This window comes from Nerophis ophidion, linkage group LG06, assembly GCF_033978795.1.
Source record: "Nerophis ophidion isolate RoL-2023_Sa linkage group LG06, RoL_Noph_v1.0, whole genome shotgun sequence".
Taxonomy (NCBI): domain Eukaryota; kingdom Metazoa; phylum Chordata; class Actinopteri; order Syngnathiformes; family Syngnathidae; genus Nerophis; species Nerophis ophidion.
The window spans coordinates 66,296,228-66,318,447 of record NC_084616.1 but is presented as its reverse complement, the minus strand read 5'-3'; the positions used below and the strand labels follow the sequence as shown (position 1 = coordinate 66,318,447).

At 41.8% G+C, this 22,220-nt stretch overlaps 1 protein-coding gene across 2 annotated transcripts in view; it reads right to left on the bottom strand.

Moving 5' to 3' along the window:
- Positions 1 to 3,502: 3,502 nt before the first annotated feature.
- LOC133555136 (calsequestrin-2-like) overlaps positions 3,503 to 22,220 on the bottom strand; it is a 123,443-nt gene continuing 104,725 nt past the window's right edge. The window contains exons 3-13 of one of the 2 annotated variants that reach the window (XM_061904651.1): positions 19,169 to 19,344; positions 17,331 to 17,415; positions 17,161 to 17,261; positions 13,401 to 13,509; positions 13,113 to 13,186; positions 12,912 to 13,042; positions 11,065 to 11,110; positions 10,944 to 10,998; positions 10,775 to 10,875; positions 4,537 to 4,611; positions 3,503 to 4,452 (exon numbers count right to left, since the gene is read on the bottom strand). In XM_061904651.1, the coding sequence (XP_061760635.1) occupies positions 4,243 to 4,452; positions 4,537 to 4,611; positions 10,775 to 10,875; positions 10,944 to 10,998; positions 11,065 to 11,110; positions 12,912 to 13,042; positions 13,113 to 13,186; positions 13,401 to 13,509; positions 17,161 to 17,261; positions 17,331 to 17,415; positions 19,169 to 19,294 (1,113 nt within the window). In that variant the 5' untranslated portion in view covers positions 19,295 to 19,344 and the 3' untranslated portion in view covers positions 3,503 to 4,242. Of the gene's footprint in view, positions 4,453 to 4,536; positions 4,612 to 10,774; positions 10,876 to 10,943; positions 10,999 to 11,064; positions 11,111 to 12,911; positions 13,043 to 13,112; positions 13,187 to 13,400; positions 13,510 to 17,160; positions 17,262 to 17,330; positions 17,416 to 19,168; positions 19,579 to 22,220 lie in introns of those variants that run through there. The other variant, XM_061904649.1, reaches the window with a different exon arrangement.

Sequence of the window (22,220 nt, the reverse complement as noted above, 5' to 3'; positions counted from 1 at the left end):
ACAGCCAGCAGAGAACATAGTGAGTTCAGATAGCATAAGAACAAGTATGTACATTAAAAATTAATTTGATTATTTACATTAGGTTGTTTATAATCCGGGGAGATGGGATGTGAATGGAGGAGGGTGTTAGTAAAGAGTAGAAGTTGCCTGGAGGTGTTGTTTTAGAGCGGTTTTGAAGGAGGATAGAGATGCACTTACTTTTATACCTGTTGGGAGTGCATTCCACATTGATGTGGCATAGAAAGAGAATGAGTTAAGACCTTTGTTAGATCGGAATCTGGGTTTAATGTGGTTTGTGGAGCTCCCCCTGGTGTTGTGGTTATGGTGGTCATTTACGTTAAAGGGGAACATTATCACAATTTCAAAAGGGTTGAAAACAATAAAAATCAGTTCCCATTGGCATGTTGTATTTTTTGAAGTTTTTTTCAAAATTTTACCGGTCTCCGAATATCCCTGAAAAAAGCTTTAAAGTGCTTGATTTTCGCTATTTGCGATGCCACTATCCATTTCCCTGTGATGTCACACAGTGCGGCCAATGTAAACAAACAATGGCGAATGGCACAGCAAGATATAGTGACATTAGCTCGGATTCAGACTCGGATTTCAACGGCTTAAGCGATTCAACAGATTACGCATGTATTGAAACAGATGGTTGGAGTATGAAAGTATTGAAGAAGAAACTGAAGCTATTGAGCGAATAGCTATTGACGCTATTCATAGCCATAGCATGGCCGAATAGCTGCGTTAGCATCGCCGGTAAAAGGTGCGGACCAAACGATCAGTTCTTTCGCATCTTGTGACACTGGAGCAACTTAAATCCGTCGATTGGTAAGTGTTTGTTTCGCATTAAATGTGGGTGGAAGGAAACGTAATATAGTTGCAAATGCATCTGCAGGTTATCCATACATCTCTGTTCCATGTCTGCTTTAGCACAGCCGGTAAATAGCATGTTAGCATCGATTAGCGTAGCATGTTAGCATTGATTAGCTGGCAGTCAACATCAACAAAACTCACCTTTGTGATTTCTGTGACTTTATCGTTGTAAATGCATCTGCAGGTTATCCATACATCTCTGTGCCATGTCTGCTATAGCACCGCCGGTAAATAGCATGTTTGCGTCGATTAGCGTAGCATGTTAGCATCGATTAGCTGGCAGTCACGCCGCGACCAAATATGTCTGATTAGCACATAAGTTAACATAAAAAAAACTCGCCTTTGTGATTTTGTTGACTTTATCGTTGCAAATGCATCTGCAGGTTATCCATACATCTCTGTGCCATGTCTGTCATCGCCGGTAAAATGTGGAGACACTCTGGCACATTCAATGGGGGTCTGGCGGCTGACACTTTCGCATCTTCGGGCCAGTGGTGCAACTTGAATCCCTCCCTGTTAGTGTTGTTATACATTCGGACAACACACCGACAAGGCATGATGTCTCCAAGGTTCCAAAAAATAGTCAAAATAACGGAAAATAACAGAGCTGAGACCCAATGTTTACAATGGGTTGAAAATGAAAATGGCGGCTATATTACCTGGGCGACGTCACATTCATCGCCTCCAGAGCAATAAACAGAAAGGCGTTTAATTCGCCAAAATTCGGAAATCGGTTAAAAAAATATATGGTCTTTTTCTGCACCATCAAGGTATATATTGACTCTTACATAGGTCTGGTGATAATGTTCCCCTTTAAGTAAGTAGTTTGACATGTACTTCGGTATCAGGGAGGTGTAGCGGATTTTATAAACTAGGCTCAGTGCAAGTTGTTTTACTCTGTCCTCCACCCTGAGCCAGCCCACTTTGGAGAAGTGGGTTGGAGTGAGGTGTGATCTGGGGTGGAGGTCTAAAAGTAACCGGACTAGCTTATTCTGGGATGTTTGGAGTCTAGATTTGAGGGTTTTGGAGGTGTTGGGGTACCAGGAGGTGCAAGCGTAATCGAAAAAGGTTTGAATGGGAGTTCCCGCTAGAATCCTCAAGGTGCTTTTGTTGACCAGAGAGGGGATTCTGTAGAGGAATCTCGTTCTTTGGTTGACATTTTTGATTACCTTGGTGGACATTTTATCACAGGAAAGATTAGCCTCTAGAATGGAACCTAGGTAGGGGATCTCATCTTTCCTGGTGATAACAATGTCACCCACTTTTAAAGTGAAGTCACTGACAACCTAATGAGTTCGGGTCAATCAAGCAGCATGAAGAGAGAAAGTTAGTTGAGAGCTGGGCAAATATTTTAACTCGGGGGCCACATTGAGTGTGTGTATAAACTATATAAACACATTTAGCTGTAAAAATGTGCTGTACAGTATGTGTGTTTGGGTCCTTTTTTGTCCAGGAACACTTATACCAAAAGGCCCTGCGATGAGGTGGCGACTTGTCCGGGGTGTATCCCGCCTTCCGCCCGATTGTAGCTGAGATAGGCACCAGGGACCCCGAAGGGAATAAGCGTTAGAAAATGGATGGATGGATGGACTTATACCAAAAGTCACAATGTCTGATAGAGTTCTAAAAATTTTATGACGGACCATCTAAAAAAAACAAAAGAATGGAATTGTATAGATTTTTACAGACTGGGACACCCAAAATGTACGTTAAATTAAATAAAGTGGAATTTACAATATTACCTATGAACAATAAAACACTGAATATTAACAACATATGAAGATCGCTCCTCGATAGACATATTTTACGATCATGGAGAACGCAACAAAAATGTAAGATACAGCAAAATATGGTGTGTGCAGGCTAATTGGGAACAGGTGGGTGCCATGATTGGGTATAAAAACAGCTTCCCAAAAAATGCTCTGTCTTTCACAACAAAGGATGGGGCGAGGTACACCCCTTTGTCCACAACTGCGTGAGCAAATAGTCAAACAGTTTAAGAACAACGTTTCTCAAAGTGCAATTGCAAGAAATTTATGGATTTCAACATCTAAGGTCCGTAATATCATCAAAGGTTCAGAGAATCTGGAGACATCATTCCCCGTAAGCGGCATGGCCGGAAACCAACATTAAATGACCGGGACAGCGGAGAACCCCGGACTGTTGAACGACTGAAGCTCTACATAAAACAAGAATGGGAAATAATTCCACTTTCAAAGCTTCAACAATTAGTTTCCTCAGTTCCCAAACGTTTATTGAGTGTTGTTAAAAGAACAGATGATGTCACACAGTGGTGAACATGCCCTTTCCCAACTACTTTGGCACGTGTTGCAGCCATGAAAGTCTAAGTTAATTATTATTTGCAAGAAAAAAATAAAGTTTATGAGTTTGAACTTTAAATACATTCTCTTTGTTGTGCATTCAATTGAATATGGGTTGAAACAGATTTGCAAATCATTGTATTCCTTTTATATTTACATCTAACACAATTTCCCAACTCATATGGAAACAGGGTTTGTATATACATTTGTCATTGTGAGTATTTCAGTTTTACAAAAAATACAAGTGCAAGAAAAAAGTAAAGATGGGAAAAAGACAAAGCAAAATCAACAACAATAAAGAGCGTAAATGGATTAATCTGCTTTGGAACTTTATTAGAACGTCTCGCAAACTTTATCGTGGATGTTCTCTACTAAATCCTTTCAGCAAAAATATGGCAATATCGCGAAATGTTCAAGTATGACACATAGAATGGACCTGCTATCCCCGTTTAAATAAGAAAATCTCATTTCAGTAGGCCTTTAACAAACAGAAGGTGAAATAACTGAAAACGTGTTTTATATTCTAGTTTTATTTTTATTTTTTTCTGATTACTGCTTTGCACACTCTTGGCATTCTCTCGATGAAACCATTTCCGGATGACTCCTGCTTTAAGCTCATTGAGAGAATGCCAAGAGTGTGCAAAGCAGTAATGAGAGCAAAGGGTGGCTATTTTGAAGAAACAAGAATACAAAACATGTTTTCAGTTCATTCACCCTTTTTAAAGTTAAGTACATAACTCCACATGTGTTCATTAAGGGTTGTGATGCCTTCAGTGACAATCTACAATGCAAATAGTCATGAAAATAAAGAAAACGCATTGAAGGAGAAGGTGTTTCCGAACTTTCGGCCCGTACTGTACATGCTATCTGCGTACTGCAGTACTACTAGCAATGTATCAATGATCGTTATGCTTGTATTAATAAAGAAAACGTGATGCATTTCTTTCTTTGGATCTAAAAGCGATGAAAAAAGCACCCATAAACATCCTAGCATGTGCAGTAAAATGTTTCTAGTGATGACCAACATGATGAAGTAGGTTCGGAAGACCTAATAGTCGTCATCATCATCATCATCGTCATCATGGTTGTCGTCATTGTCTTCTGTCAGGTGGCTGTAGAAATCTCCGTGGTCCTCAGCAGACTCATCGTCATCCTCTGTGTTTATTCTGCCGGAGAGAACGTCCTCAATCCAGTCCTCGAGCTCCTCGGCAGTGGGCAGGTCCTCGTCGTTGGACATGTCCAACCACACGCTGTCCGCCTGTAGCAAATGGACCACCATGGACGGCTGTTAAGAGTTTCTACAAGCTTTGGGTACTTCGAGACTCTTGAGAGTTTGGCTTACATCCGTGACGTTGACCACACCAATCTGAGGACTGAACAAGTCCAACTTGAAGGTTTTTTCCCAGTACGTGGTGAGCTACGGAAGATAAGACAAGATGTTTGACGTCGGAAGGAAACCTCGGTGTACTTTCTTCCTTACCAGTTAACCTTTTAAACCCTACAGAGGAAAAAAATTCATATTTGTACAATAAAAGGTGCTGTTTGCAACTTCCCCACAGCAGAAAATATGAAGAGAACGCCAACAGCTAGCTTATGTTATCATTCGTGGTTTACCAGAACACATTTGTTTGAAAGCAATTTCTACGTTTATAATACAAAACAATTTACCAGCCGAAAAAAAAGTTTGACCTTTACACTAGTGATGGGATCAGCAGTTCTTTTCAAATCAAATCAAATCAACAATATTTATAAAGCACATTTAAAATGTACCACAGGGGTAGCCAAAGTGCTGTACAATGGACAGCTTAAAAGATAACACGAGGACCGAGCAAACAACACAACACAAACAGAACATGATAAAAAATAAATAAATAAAACATAAAAACAGGTTCACAGCAGGTGTATAATGGGGCGCCATTGCAGGATGGATATCACTCAGTGTTAAAAGCCAAGAAATAAACGTATGTTTTTAAGAGAGATTTAAAAACAGGAAGACAGGAGGCTTGTCTAACACTCAGAGGTAGGTCGTTCCAGAGCTTGGGAGCAGCAGCAGCGAAAACTCTGTCTCCTCTAAGCTTCAGCCTTGTGTCAGGGACCGTCAGTAGCAGCTGATCGGCTGATCTTAGGGATCGAGTGGGGCAGTAAGGCTGAAGGAGGTCGGAGAGATATGTTGGCGTGAGGTGGTTTAGACATTTAAAAGCAAATAAAAGGAGTTGAAAATTGATTCGATAACGCACAGGGACGCTAATATAGGGGCCTGGCTAATGCCGACATACAGGGCATTGCAGTAGTCTAAACGATTCGAGATAAAGGCATGAATTAATTTCTCGAGATCATGTTCTGACAGAAGCGGTTTCTTTTTCGCAATTTGGCGTAATTAATGAAAGCTTTTTTGAACGACGCTGCTGATTTGTTTTTCGAATTTAAAATCTGAGTCGAACTTTACCCCCAGGGTTTGTGACACAGTCGCTGAGATACGGGGTCAGAGTGCCGAGGTCAACGTTGGGGGAGGGAGAGCGATTTGGACCGAACAACATAACTTCTGTTTTGTCTTCGTTTAGACTCAGGAAGTTAGCTGATAGCCAGGCTTTGATGTCGTGCAGGCAGTCAATGAGACTGTTGAACTCTCGCGGCTGTGTTCCAGCCACTATGGATTGAACTTTCACAGTATCATGTTAGACCCGCTCGACATCCATTGCTTTCGGTCCCCTAGAGGGGGGGTTGCCCACATTTCAGGTCCTCTCCAAGGTTTTTCATAGTCGGCATTGTCACTGGCGTCCCACTGGGTGTTAATTCTCCCTGCCCACTGGGTGTGAGTTTTCCTTGCCCTTATGTGGGTTCTTCCGAGGATGTTGTAGTCGTAATGGTTTGTACAGCCCTTTGAGACATTTGTGATTCAGGGCTATATAAATAAACATTGATTGATTGATTGATTTTGAGCCATGGGAAAATAGATCTGGCAATCATCGGCATGAAAATGAAATGCAATACCACACTTCCTAAAAATAGAACCAAGGGGGAGAAGGTAAAGCGCAATTAGAATTGGGGCAAGGATTGAGCCCTGGTGGACCCCCGTGTGGTAGACATAAAACTGTCTATTTTTACACAAAAACTTCTGTCAGCTAGGTACGACCGGAACCAGTTGAGGGCGGCGCCCTTAATACCCACACAGTTCTCAAGTTGAGTGATTAAGGTGGCATGGTCGACGGTGTCGAACGCAGCAGACAGATCTAAAAGCACCAGGACGACGTATTTGCCAGAATCAGGATTTCGTTAAAAACTTTTAGAAACGCTGACTCTGTGCTGTGGAGGGCTTTAAAACCGGACTGGAACAGCTCAGTTATACCATTATCCTCTAAGAAGGGCAACAACTGACTGTAGACAACCTTCTCTAATATTTTGGAAATGTATGGAAGATTACAGATAGGTCTAAGGTTAGAGAGGAGAGAGGGGTCGAGGCTTGGGTTTTTTAAGTAGAGGTCGTACCACTGCATGTTTAAACTCTACTGCAACTATTCCAGAAGAGAGGCTACTATTGATAATGTTAAGGAACCTTGATCCAATTGTAGCAAATACCTCCTTAAACAGGCGAGGTGGGAGGGCATCTGCGGGAGAACCAGAGGGCTTCATGTGAATAACTGTGTCATTTAAAAAAACGAAAAGGACACCGTTTGACTGTACTGAATCACTAGAATCAGTTCCTTAAATTGATTCGTTCAAAAAATGTGTTCACTGAATCACTTCTGCAGCAGCAGTTCTGTGTGCAGGTCGGCGAATCATGAGTCAGTCAGTAACAGCTTCCCCAGCGGCAAATCTGCGGGTGTGTCAGTTCGCGAACGACACAAGCCCTCAGCACCCAATGAACGACGCGCACAGTGACTGAACGACTGTCATGGCGCGGAGTCGAACCCGCGTTTCCTCAGCGGCTGGAGCTGCGTGCACCTCTGCTGACAGCGCACTCACTCGTGCTGAGTGCAGCACGCCCACGCAGCAACGAGCCCCGCAGCCTATCAAGAATCAACACACCTGGATCTGATGAGAACAAGCTGCATAAAGTCCAGCAGACCCGAGGGGACCTTTGCCAGAACGTAGCCAATCTTTCACAGTAAGCATCACATCTGGCACCTCTCCCTCGTTCCTTGCTCGCCTTCTTTGTGCTCTTCCAGGTTCCTGTGTTTGATGTCCCTTGTGTCTTCCTTGTTGCCTGTGATGGTGCCTTACGACCTCCACCCGGATCTCTGCTTGCCTCGCTCGACCCTCGACCCCAGCTTGGGCTCGGACATTGTTGCCTCTCTCCGACCCCCGACTGCTCGCTTCCCTGCTGACTACCTCTTCGCCTTGCCTCTTGGATTTGATGAAAGATGCACACAACACGCACCGACAACTACCCCTGGTAAGACTTACATTGTTAATTCTACACATCGTCCGCACTCAGGCCCTTGTGGTAGCATACACACCCCACACACTCATCAAGGTTTTCAATAAACCTGGTAAACCGCAGTTCTGCCTTAGTGTCGCCTCCTTACCTTCTGCCCGGTACACAACAACGACAGCCTCAATGTGACTTCCTCCTCCGCGACACAGTCAGTTCTCTGTGTCAGTAGGTTCGCGAATCCCAAGTCCAGATTCTGAATGAGTGAGTGAGTGCAGCGCGAACATGATTCACGAAGATGTAAGAGAGTAGTGATGCTATATCCTTACGGCCCATAAGTCACGGTTTTCCTGACACATGAAACATGACAAATTGTGGGTTGCACTATCCACTTTAGCAGCCAGATTGCAGTTGAATGTTAAATATCTTATGTGTTTTGTGGCAATTTTAACTGACCACAGCATCAGTTGCTATGTTGAGTGGCACTTTTCACAATTTTCAGCAGACTGCATTGCCAAATGATTAACCCAGACCTTCCTCTCACAGGATATCCACCCAGGAATCAGGCCTTTTGAATAACTAAGTGAATTAATTAACTCATATTATGTTTGGCATATGGTGAACATTTATATTCATCCTGGTTAAAGCAAACCACCAAGTTGAATTAAATAGTAGTATTTCAATGTGAGCACATTATAAGATAAGAACCCTTAGTTTGATAATCACAGGTGGATCGGATCGTTTAAGGCCTTAATTGGGACTTTGGAATGCAAAAGTGAAGTGAAGTGAAGTGAAGTATATTTATATAGCGCTTTTCTCTAGTGTCTCAAAGCGCTTTACATAGTGAAACCCAATATCTAAGTTACATTTAAACCAGTATGGGTGGCACTGGGAGCAGGTGGGTAAAGTGTCTTGCCCAAGGACACAACGGCAGTGACTAGGATGGCGTAAGCGGGAATCGAACCTGCAACCCTCAAGTTGCTGACACAGCCGCTCTACCAACCGAGTGATAGCCCTATCCTTGAGAAGAGACTACATGTTCAGCTCAATGCCAACATTTAAGTTGTGACTTAGAGCAGTTGTTTTTCCAGACACTTACACACAAACTTTCTTGTGTTTTGCCAGTTCCCTGTCTTTTCCTTGTTTTTGCTGTCTGTCTTGCTTCAGTAATTAGTCCCCAGCGAGGCGCACCTGCAACAAATCACTACCCGGTACTATTTAAGTTAGTCACCGCCAGCTGTTCCCTGCCGGTTATTGTTTCCTGTACCTTCCACGTGCAGACGCCCGCTCTTCCTCACCAGTCTTGGTATGTGGTTTTACCTTATTCATACAATTCCTCACCTCTTTTTGTTTGCTTTCTGGTCTCCCTGAGGTTCAGAGGATTTTTGTGTTGGACTTTTTGTGCTCCAGTGCGCCCAGACCAATTCCCCTGCCTACCACTGAGGGACATGTTAGAGTTGTTTTCTCATGGTGTGCACTTCTGCCTCCATCGCCTTTAGTTGTACTTTTGGAGTCATTGAATTATTCTTTTGATATAATTCTACCTGGCTTCCCGTCTCTGCATCCTGGGGTCAATTTTTTGATTTGAACTCAACAAACTTCTCCTTTTAAGGTCAGGATGTGCTTTCCTGACTTAGCACCCACACACAGAGAAAGGAAGGAAGAATATCAAAATTGATGGTTTGGCTTATTTAAGTTTGGAGTGGGATTAAGTCTCTGCTTTTTGCAGATGATGTGGTCCTGATGGCTTCATCTGACCGGGATCTTCAGCTCTCGCTGGATCGGTTCGCAGCCGAGTGTGAAGCGACCGGAATGAGAATCAGCACCTCCAAGTCCGAGTCCATGGTTCTCGCCCGGAAAAGGGTGGAATGCCATCTCCAGGTTGGGGAGGAGTTCAAGTACCTAGGAGTCTTGTTCACGAGTGGGGGAAGAGTGGATCGTGAGATCGACAGGCGGATCGGTGCAGCGTCTTCAGTAATGCGGACGTTGTACCGATCCGTTGTGGTGAAGAAGGAGCTGAGCCGGAAGGCAAAGCTCTCAATTTACCGGTCGATCTAAGTTCCCATCCTCACCTATGGTCATGAGCTTTGGGTCATGACCGAAAGGATAAGATCACGGGTACAAGCGGCCGAAATGAGTTTCCTCCGCCGTGTGGCGGGGCTCTCCCTTAGAGATAGGGTGAGAAGCTCTGCCATCCGGGAAGGACTCAAAGTAAAGCCGCTGCTCCTTCACATCAAGAGGAGCCAGATAAGGTGGTTCGGGCATCTGGTCAGGATGCCACCCGAACGCCTCCCTAGGGAGGTGTTTAGGGCACGTCCAACCGGTGGGAGGCCACGGGGAAGACCCAGGACACGTTGGGAAGACTATGTCTCCCGGCTGGCCTGGGAACGCCTCGGGATACCCCGGGAAGAGCTAGACGAAGTGGCTGGGGAGAGGGAAGTCTGGGTTTCCCTGCTTAGGCTGTTGCCCCCGCGACCCGACCTCGGATAAGCGGAAGATGATGGATGGATGGATGGAAGTTTGGAGTGGGGGCGGTATAGCTCGGTTGGTAGAGCGGCCGTGCCAGCAACTTGAGGGTTGCAGGTTCGATCCCCGCTTCCGCCATCCTAGTCACTGCCGTTGTGTCCTTGGGCAAGACACTTTACCCACCTGCTCCCAGTGCCACCCACACTGGTTTAAATGTAACTTAGATATTGGGTTTCACTATGTAAAGCGCTTTGAGTCACTGAAAAAAAGCGCTACATAAATATCATTCACTTCACTTCATTTTCTTGACTTGACCTCCTCCAGGAACTGCAGTCCTGTATGATGAGGCTAGCTTGTATTAAAGCAACTTTTGGTTCAGTAAAGTGTCTTCGACGTCTCTTTTGATCCAGCCGTGTCTCCCTTCTTTCTGGACGAGGAGGAGGACAAGACCAGAAATACACATCAAAACCTTCCCTACTGTAATGCTGAGAATACATTGGAAAGCTAGCGCCCTTTAGGCATCTTTTTAAATGTTGGAAACAGCCCCTCTGGCTTTAATCGTCTTATATTTTATAAAATAAGTTATGTTGAGCTTTTAAGTGACGTTCTTGCAATGTGTATCGATACAAGTTGCAGTTACCATAGCAACACCAATGCAAACACGCTGCCCCTATACTGGGGTGTGTAAGGTTTAAAAGGTTACGTCTGCTAAAATATAAAACTAAAAGTTAAGTGGTCCAACCAGAGGGAAGTCATCAGGATCGATCCAGACAATACTGAGATCTGGGTTGTTGGTGTTGTCTCTGGCCACGTCCTTTAAGATTTCCAGGAACTCGTATCCATCTGGGGAGGTCAACACTTAACAGAGCAACAATTGCTGGACGTGAAGGGTAAAAAAAAAAAAAACCCACCTGGATCCTCCTCCTCGGCAAAGGCAACAATATGTATTCCGTCCATGTCGTCCTCCTAGAGATGAGGAGGTCAGTCCAGTGTTCTGCAGCATGTTCGTCTGCTCGTAACGAATGTGCTTACCCAGGTCTCAAACATGTTTTCTGCCTGCAGCTTCCTCAGAGTCGCTCTGCAAGAAGCAACCAGTTCAAATTCAGCTTAGAACAATTACAAAACCCAAAACCAGTGAAGTTGGCACGTTGTGCAAATCTTATATAAAAACAAAACGCAATGATTTGCAATTCCTTTTCAACGTATATTCAATTGAATAGACTGCAAAGACAAGATATTTAATGTTCCAACTGGAAAATGTGTTATTTTTTTCCAATGTTAGCACATTTGGAATTTGATGCCTGCAACATGTTTCAAAAAAGCTGGCAAGAGTGGCAAAAAAGACTGACAAAGTTGAGGACTGTTAATCAATCCCTTAATTGGAACATCTCACAGGTGAACAGGCTAATTGGGAACATGATTGGGTATAAAAGCAGCTTTCATGAAATGCTCAGTCATTCACAATCCAGGATAGGGCGAGGGTGAACAAACGCGTGAGCAAATCGTCCAACAGTTTAGGAACCTTTTTTCAACGAGCTATTGCAAGGAATTTAGGGATTTCACCATCTGCGGTCTGTAATATCATCAAAAGGTTCAAAGAATCTGAAAAAAATCACTGCACATAAGCCTGTGACCTTCAATCCCTCACGTGGTACTGCATTCAAAAACCGATATCAGTGTGTAAAGGATAAAACCACATGGGCTCAGAAAAGAACACTTCAGAAAACCACTATCAGTAACTACAGTTGGTCGCAACATCTGTAAGTGCAAGTTAAAACTCTACTATGCAAAGCCAAAGCCATTTATCAACAACACCCAGAAAGGCCGCTGGTTTCGCTGGGCCCGAGCTCCTCTAACATGGACACATGCAAAATGAAAAAGTGATCTGTGGTCTGACGAGTCCACATTTCAAATTGCTTTTGGAAACTGTGGACATTAGAGATGCGCGGTTTGCGGTCTCATCCGCGGAGTCCGCGGATCAACCGCGGTTCGGGCGGGTGACATGACGAAAAAATAGATTTTAATTAGATTCGGGCGGGTGGCGGTTGAACCATCCGGAAATATTTGATATACGTGGATCTGGGATCGGAATCCTTTACCATTCAAAGAGCCCTTTAAGACCCGTGTCAAAAAGTGAAGAAGACAATAGGAGACGCTAATATTCTCTAGAATGACTGCCGGCAGTCACCCAGTTAATAAGTATTAGGGCGTGCTATGAAGCCATTGGCTTTGTCGCCATCTGCAGCATGTACGACCTGATTGTCAGTCCAGCAACATGTTGTGTGTGGCTTCCGCAGCAACACGCACACGACTGCAAGGCATACTGGGTGACACAGAGTACACTAATGGTTGTGATATAAACAATTTTAACACTCCTAGTAATATGCGCCACGCTGTGAAGCCACACCAATTAAGAACGACAAACACATTTCGGGAGAACATCTTCCCAGTAACACAACATAAACGCAACACAACGAATACCCAGAATCCTTTGTATCCATGACAATTCCTGACTATTTTATACACCCCGCTAAAAGCAAGAATGGGAAAGTATTCCACCTGAAAAGCTTCAAAAATTGGTTTCCTCAGTTCCCTAACGTTTACTGAGGTTTGTTTAAAGGAAAGGCCATGTAACACAGTGGAAAAATGTCCCTGTCCCAACAATTTTGCAACATGTTTCTGCCATTAAATTCTAAGTTATTTGCAAAAAAAAATGTACGTTTCTCAGTTCGAACATTAAATCTTATCTTTCCCATGTATTCAATTGAATAGAAGTTGGAAAGGATTTGCAAGTCATTGTGTTCTGTTTTTATTTACGAATTACACAACGTGCCAACTTCACTGGTTTTGGACAATTAGAATCAAAGTAGGGCATCAACCTCCGGTGTTGGTTGACAAAGTCCACAATGTCCATCTCTGACAGAGGTCTGCCAGGCAGGACCACTGGTTCCTCCATGAAAGGCTCGTAGAAATGTACCTCGTTCATCTTGAGCGAGAGATGTTTGGCCACCTGGAACGCACAGCAATGCTCGGGAGATACATTCAAATACAGTTTGGTAGACTTGTATATGTCAACTTACAGATTTATCAAATACTGCAAAGAACTTGATGTAAGGCTGAAAACGCTCTGACGCCTCATGGAAAGCTTTGTAGTCTGAAAGGGAAGAAGGAGTGAGGAACCTCATACTTCCGCTTAGAAGACATGAAACTTGACAGCTACTGCATCGTCTTGTCCCCACAATCTAATTGCAGTTTGACCTGATTGCTGCTGAACTAAATGTTATTTAAAGACTCTCCGGGGAGAACAAGCCTGGAATTGGGAAATGAAGGGCTTGAGGAGGACACACACGAGTGTGTGTGTGACTAACATAGATCCTCTCCTTTAAAGTAACCAATAAGGCGAATGTCTTCCTCCATCCTTTCGAAGGCTCGCAGCTCCATCGCATTGTTGATTTGTTCCACTGGTTCCTCCAGCACCTGCAAGCAAGGCAATACAGTGAAACTGGGCTTCGACTAAAGACAAGAAACTTACTAAGGAGTTCCCTGAAGCCTGGACATTTAATAGTAATGTCAACATTTAAATGATTTAAATAGATAATGATCTTATAGTTAAACTAACTAAAAATATTTACATTGCCAAAATATATGTTTAACTATGTGTAAAATAATTGAGTACATAATATAACAAGAAATATAATTAAATTAATGAATCACAACAACAACAACAAAAAAAATATATATATATATATACATGTATACAGTATTTCCTTGAATTGCCGCAGGATATATAGGTCAAACTCGCTTCGCAAAATAATTAGCGCATGCTTAGTATTACCGCCTGGTCAAACTCGTGACGTCACGAGTGACACTTCCCCTGTCATCATTTTCAAAATGGAGGAGGCTGATTTCAATACCGGTAATTTGAAATCGCATAAAGGGAAGAAGATTAAGAGCTATTCAGTAGGATTTAAGGTCCCAGCTTACATCACACTCAATTTTTTTACTGCATGCCTTTGGTAAGAGGTTTTAAAATAATTAGCGCATGCTTACTTTTACCGCATGCCTTTGGTAAGCGCAGGAGTGAGAAGAGGTTTTAAATTAATTAGCGCCCCGGCGGCTATTCAAGGAAATACGGTATATATAAACTGTATGTATGTATGTGTGCAAATATATATATACATATATATATGTATGTATATATATATTTGTATGTATAGTATACATGACATGTTCTACCAAATTTAACAGAAACCTCCAAAAACAATATAGTTGTAATTCACATAAACTATTGACTCATATATAAGACTACTCAAAATACAATACCTGAATATTAGATGAGATTCATTATTTTTAACACAGAATGGATCTTCTGAATTCTATTGAATTCTAACTATAAATATTTATTTTGACACAATATTTTTTTTTAACTGTGTAAAATAATTTGATACATAGTATAACAAGAAATATAATCAAATTAACGAAGCAAATTCAAAACAAAATGTTTATATATATATACATATATATATATATATATATATATATATATATATATATATATATATATATGTATATAAATATATGTGTGTGTGTATATATATGTGTATATATATGTGTGTGTGTATATCTGTGTATATATATATATGTGTGTGTGTATATATATATATATATATATATATATATATATATATACATTTGTATGTAATATATACATGACATGATGTATCACATTTAACAGAAACCTCTAAAACAATGTAGTTATAGTTCACATAACCTATTGACTCATATATAAGACTACCCCAAATACAAAACTGAATATTAGATGAGATCCTCTATTAAGGATTCATTATTCTTAAGACAGAATGGATCTTTTGAATCGTGTTTTTAATATCAGTAAAAAAAAATTTTAATTCATCATATTTTATTCATGATATTTCTCCTCTCCTCGTTAGTTTGATGATATTGTCTTATATTTGCTATATATATATATATATATATATATATATATATATATATATATATATATATATATATATATATATATATATATATATATTTCCACATACATCATACAATTATATCATAAAATGCGTAGGGGACTAAACTTTCTAACTGGTAATCTTGTTTCTATAAATAAACACTAAAATAAAAAAGTATACAAGTTAAAATTAAGTACATATAATTAATCACATATTGCAGTTGTCAAGTGTATCAATGGTTTCGCTGTAATGTATATGTGGGCTGCTGCAGTGGCGTTTTGCTCCTGGTGGCAGCAATTCAGTGTGTCCGCAGTGCTTTTCTCTCGCATCCATGATTGAGAATTTAACTGTTTCTGCTCAGACATTCACACGGCATGTTGGCTGTGGAACTCAAATGAAGGAGAGTGGCTGCTTGTGTCCCCTGTCATGCCCATTTGAGTGGGAAAGTCATGCCGCAGCGGGCATGTTAATGGCAAGAAATGTTAGGTCTAGCTCGGTTTGTTAGCTCTCGGGTTGAGCAAAATAAAACACCAAGCTTTTAATGGTTGGTTCCAAGCACCTCTGCATAACCAAACAGATATACTTTTGACTTTTAGAAGAAACTTCTGACCGCGTCCGGCGAGACAGCTTTTCTCTGAATGAGAAATATTGTCACATTCTAATCCGGCAAGATCTCCAGCGGTTGGGTTAAAGCAGTGGTTCTCAATCTTTTTTCAGTGATGTACCCCCTGTGTAATTCAAGTACCCCCTAATCAGAGCAAAGCCTTTTTGTTTGAAAAAAGAGATAATGAAGTAAAATACAGCACAATGTCATCAGTTTCTGATTTATTAATTTGTATAACAGTGCAAAATATTGCTCATTTGTAGAGGTCTTTCTTGAACTATTTTGAAAAAAAAAGATATAAAAATAACTAAAAATTTGTCGAAAAATAAACAAGTGATTCAATTATGAATAAAGATTTTTACACATAGAAGTAATCATCAACTTAATCTTTGGGGATTGTAATAGAGATCCATCTGGATTCATGATGTGACGCTTGGGTGGCATTGTGATGCATGGTCGTTCTCTAAATCAGTGGTCCCCAACCACCGGGCCGCAGAAGAATTTTTTATGAATTTTTTTTTTTAATTTTTTAATTTTTTTTAATTTTATTAAATCAACATAAAAACACAATATACACTTACAAATAGTTCACCAACCACAAAAAACGTCCCTTTTTCATGACAAAGAAGAAAAAAAAAAAGGACCCCCCGGGCCGCGGGACAAATTAGTAAGCGATAACCGGTCCGCGGATACAAAAAGGTTGGGGACCACTGCTCTAAATGATGCAGTCGGGCTTCGAACACAGCGTGAAGGTAAGAAACAATGATTTATTCAAAATTAAATCCAACTATGAAAAAGATAAACTTGCACAAGGCACAAAAGGCAAACCAAAAGAGCTAGCATGGGAGCTAGAAAAACAACTAGGGCTTAGCATGGACGCGAGCACAAACTGAACCGGGGACAAAACGTCGTCACTTGCTGTGAGAACACAAACTAGGAAGCAAGAACGAATGGACAAAGAAGGCAGGCTTAAATCAAGACAGCAATCAAGAGGCAGGTGCGCGTCAAAACCAAGAGGCAGGTGAGTAACTATGGTGACAGAATAAACAAGGAAGTACAACCAGGAACTAAGTCAAACACTAACAGAACATAATACAAAAATTACTCAAAACCTAAACATAATATGATCCGGGGAACGGATAACGACACATGAACTTAATTCTAAACTTTTCTTCACAAAAAAGAAATCTTTAACATCAATATTTATGGAACATGTCCACAATAAATCTAACTGTCAACTCTGAATATTGCAGTGTTGTATTTTTTCTCTCAACAGTTTATGAACTTAATTCATATTTTGTTGAAGTATTATTCAATAAATATATTTATAAAGGATTTTTGAATTGTTGCTATTTTTAGAATATTTAAAAAAAAATCTCACATACCCCTTGGCATACCTTCAACTACCCCCAGGGGTACACGTACCCACATTTGAGAACCACTGGGTTAAAGAACGCTGTGATCTGCAGCAGCATGTAGCATTAAAACACCAGAGCAATAATAATAAAGCTAATGTTAAAAAACAAATAGTGTTTGGGGTCCACTCACATCCAAAAGAAACTCTACAAGAGTGTCTGCTGAGAGCTGTCCGTCAAACTCGATGATTCGGTCGTCCTTAAAGACGTACAGACTGCCCACCTCTTCCAAACCTGATCATGTTTAAACAGGATTTAATGAAAAGGACATTCCGAGCAGACCAGTTCTGAAAAGGATCTCACCCAGCTTCTTGGCAACTTTGGCATCCTTCTGCGAGTCCACCATCCCAAAACCGATGTCTTTGTCCTCCAGGACCTGAGCAGTCAGCTGAGTGGAGTTTACACAATAATGCTTGATTATAACACTCTTAAATGTTCCGTTATTGTTTCTTCAAGGCAAGAAAGTCACATTTTAAGAAAAAGATGGTTAAAAACATGTCAATAATTATTAAAATATCGTTCAATCCTCCTTCATAGTACATGTGTAGAACAGCCCCTGGGAGACAATAAAACGAGTTGTTGGTTCCCAGGCTTGCTTTGGACAACTGGGCTTTAAGAAATGATTTCATGACACAGAAAATGGAAACATTTTATAATTACCGTACTTCTCTGAGTAACATCTGATATTTAGAACTATTAGAGTTAAGAATAGTAACGAAGCCTTATAGTTTACTAAGGTCCAAAACGTTGGGGATGCCAGGGTGAAGTTGGAAGAGTGGCTGTGTCAGCAACCTGAGGGTTCCTGGTTCAATCCCCACCTTCGACCATCCTCGTCTCGTCCGTTGTGTCCTTGAGCAACTTGAGCAAGACACTTCATTCACCCTTGCTCCTGATGGGTCCTGGTTAGCGCCTCGCATGGCAGCTCCCGCCACCAGTGTGTGAATGTGTGTGTGAATGAGTGAATGTGGAAATAGTGTCAAAGCGCATTGAGTTCCTTAAAAAGGTAGAAAGGGGCTATATAAGTACAACCCAGTTACCATAACTATTAGAGTAAAATTTTTGTGGTTTTTTCATTGTTAAAAAATAGCCACAAATGTTGAAAAACATTTTTTTTTGTCATAATGTGGCAAAGTGTATAGTTTTGCAGGGGAAAAGTAATTGAATCCATTTTAGTATACGACTATACACGATATACAAAATGAGGAACGTGGTTATGTCGATTCCTAATCAGAATTTTTCATTTATCCCTTTATTGATCGGTGTGAGAATCAGCACCTCCAAGTCCGAGTCCATGGTTCTCGCCCGGAAAAGGGTGGAGTGCCATCTCCGGGTTGGGGAGGAGACCCTGCCCCAAGTGGAGGAGTTCAAGTACCTAGGAGTCTTGTTCACGAGTGGGGGAAGAGTGGATCGTGAGATCGACAGGCGGATCGGTGCAGCGTCTTCTGTAATTCGGACGTTGTATGGATCCGTTGTGGTGAAGAAGGAGCTGAGCCGGAAGGCAAAGCTCTCAATTTACCGGTCGATCTACGTTCCCATCCTCACCTATGGTCATGAGCTTTGGGTCATGACCGAAAGGATAAGATCACGGGTACAAGCGGCCGAAATGAGTTTCCTCCGCCGGGTTGTGGGTCTCTCCCTTAGAGATAGGGTGAGAAGCTCTGCCATCCGGGAGGAGCTCAACGTAAAGCCGCTGCTCCTCCACATCGAGAGGAGCCAGATGAGGTGGTTCGGGCATCTGGTCAGGATGCCACCCGAACGCCTCCCTAGGGAGGTGTTTAGGGCACGTCCAGCTGGTAGGAGGCCACGGGGAAGACCCAGGACACGTTGGGAAGACTATGTCTCCCGGCTGGCCTGGGAACGCCTCGGGATCCCCCGGGAAGAGCTAGACGAAGTGGCTGGAGAGAGGGAAGTCTGGGCTTCCCTGCTTAGGCTGCTGCCCCCGCGACCCGACCTCGGATAAGCGGAAGATGATGGATGGATGGATGGATTGATGGATGGATGGATTGATCAGTGTGTGTGTGTGTGTGTGTGTGTAAATTATGTGCAAGCTTGTCATAGTGTGCTGAGGCTGCTATACATACATTTCAAAAAACAAAAACAAAGATACAAGTACTGTGAGAAGAAGGATGGACGTTTCTCACCTCCAGGACCAGCTCAGTCATCTGGAATTGCTTCTGCAGGCCCTTGTTAGCAGGAAGTGGTTCATGGTAGAACACACACAGAAGTTCAAATCTCCTCAAAGCCTTCTTGTAGCTGCGCTCGTTCATTTCCAACACTCTGTCCTTGCCGTCAAAGTTTGGAAACTCCAGACCTTCCTCTGCAGCACAGTAGCAAGTAAGGTGCAGGAAGAATGTCCAAAGGAAAGATAAACACATTCCCTCCATTGTTGTCCGCTTGCAAGGAAAACCACAGCAAATTGTGACGAAAATATAAAAAAAAAAATCAAATTCCGCTTCTACCTTCTGCTGCTCTCGCACACATACTGAGTCAGACTACTTTGCCTTCCCTTTCTTCCTTTCTCCGTCACTTCATGTCAAGTCTCTCAGGAGACATTTTCCTCCTCTTCACACAAAGGAAAAAAAAATGACATGACCTACAAAGCTTTTGTGATATTACAGATCGTATGCTATGAGACAATCAGTCTACTACACACACACACACACACACACACACACACACACACACACACACACACACACACACACACACACACACACACACTCATGCAATTCAGAAATCCTTTATAAATATATTTATTGAATAATACTTCAACAAAATATGAGTTTAAGTTCATAATCAATCAATCAATCATCCATCCATCCATCCATTTCCTACCGCTTATTCCCTTTCGGGGTCGCGGGGGGCGCTGGCGCCTATCTCAGCTACAATCGGGCGGAAGGCAGGGTACACCCTGGACAAGTCGCCACCTCATCGCAGGGCCAACACAGTCAATCAATGTTTACTTATATAGCCCTAAATCACTAGTGTCTCAAAGGGCTGCACAAACCACTACGACATCCTCGGTAGGCCCACATAAGGGCAAGGAAAACTCACACCCAGTGGGACGTCGGTGACAATAATGACCCAGTGGGACGTCGGTGACAATGATGACTATGAGAACCTTGGAGAGGAGGAAAGCAATGGATGTCGAGCGGGTCCAACATGATACTGTGAAAGTTCAATCCATAATGAATCCAACACAGTCGCGAGAGTCCAGTCCAAAGCGGATCCAACACAGCAGCGAGAGTCCCGTTCACAGCGGAGCCAGCAGGAAACCATCCCAAGCGGAGGCGGATCAGCAGCGCAGAGATGTCCCCAGCCGATACACAGGCAAGCAGTACATGGCCACCGGATCGCACCGGACCCCCTCCACAAGGGAGAGTGGGACATAGAAGAAAAAGAAAAGAAACGGCAGATCAACTGGTCTAAAAAGGGAGTCTATTTAAAGGCTAGAGTATACAAATGAGTTTTAAGGTGAGACTTAAATGCTTCTACTGAGGTGGCATCTCGAACTGTTACCGGGAGGGCATTCCAGAGTACTGGAGCCCGAACGGAAAACGCTCTATAGCCCGCAGACTTTTTTTGGACTTTGGGAATCACTAATAAACTGTGAAAAGAAATGCAACAATGCAATATTCAGTGTTGACGGCTAGATTTTTTTGTGGACATGTTCCATAAATATTGATGTTAAAGATTTTTTTTTTTTTTGTGTGTGAAGAAATGTTTAGAATGAAGTTCATGAATCCAGATGGATCTCTATTACAATCCCCAAAGAGGGCACTTTAAGTTGATGATTACTTCTATGTGTAAAAATCTTTATTTATAATTGAATCACTTGTTTATTTTTCAACAAGTTTTTTGTTATTTTTATATCTTTTTTTCCAAATAGTTCAAGAAAGACCCATACAAATGAGCAATATTTTGTACTGTTATGCAATTTAATAGGTCAGAAACTGATGACATAGTGCTGTATTTTACTTCTTTATCTCTTTTTTTCAACCAAACATGCTGTGCTCTGATTAGAACAGGGGTAGGGAACCTATGGCTCTAGAGCCAGATGTGGCTCTTTTGATGACTGCATCTGGCTCTCAGATAAATATTAGCTGGCATTGCTCAACAAGATAAGTCAGTGTTTTTCAACCTTTTTTGAGCCAAAACACATTTTTTTCATTGAAACAATTCTGAGGCGCACCACCAGCAGCAGAAAAAAAAAAAAAAAATGAAACTCAGTAGCCGATATTGACAAAAAAAATTGTTCTCGCAATAGCTCTTGTGTCTATGTAGGTCTACTGTCAAGCCGTAACTTATTTTGAGTTTTTTCTGTGTTTTTCCGTGTGACTTGCGCTCCTATTTTGGTGGCTTTTCTTCTTTTGTTGGTATTTTCCTGTAACAGTTTCATGTCCTCCTTGAATGCTGTTCATCGCACCTGCTTTGTTTTTACAATTAAGACTATTTAAGTTGTGCGGACGCACTCTTTCTTTGTGTGGACATTGTTGATTGTCATGCAATGTAAGGATGTACTTTGTGGACGCCGTCTGCTCCGCACACTGTAAGTCTTTGCTGTCGTCCAGCATTCTGTTTTTGTTTACATTGCAGCCAGTTCAGTTTTAGTTTTGTTTTGCTTCAATGCCTTTTCTTAGCGGCACTCTTCTTTTGTTTATTTTTAGTTTAAGTGTTGGATACCTTTTTACCTACATGCTGCTTCCCGCATATTGCGATCACGACATACCATGTTCCCGACATCTACAAAAGCAATTAGCTACCTCCTGCCACCTACTGATATGGAAGAGTATTACACACTTACTCTGCCGAGCTCTAGACAGCACAGACACTCAATAACAGCACATTTTTGAATTATAGTTACAGGTTTGCAAAAAATATTATCAACCCAATTAGGTGAAATTACATAATGTCTCCCACGACACACCAGACTGTATCTCACGGCACACTATAGTGTGCCGCGGCACAGTGGTTGAAAAACACAGCGATAAGTAATGAATAATTCTGCTCAATCACAGTGTTAAAAATAAAGTTCAAAATATATAACATTCTCATGCATTTTAATCCATCCATCCGTTTTCTACCGTTCCTGTTCAAGAAGTCGCATTAATGGTAAGAACTATTTTATTCATTAGCTTCAGAATAACAATGTTATTAAAAAGAAGAAGATACTTATTATAGTCTTAAAATGTT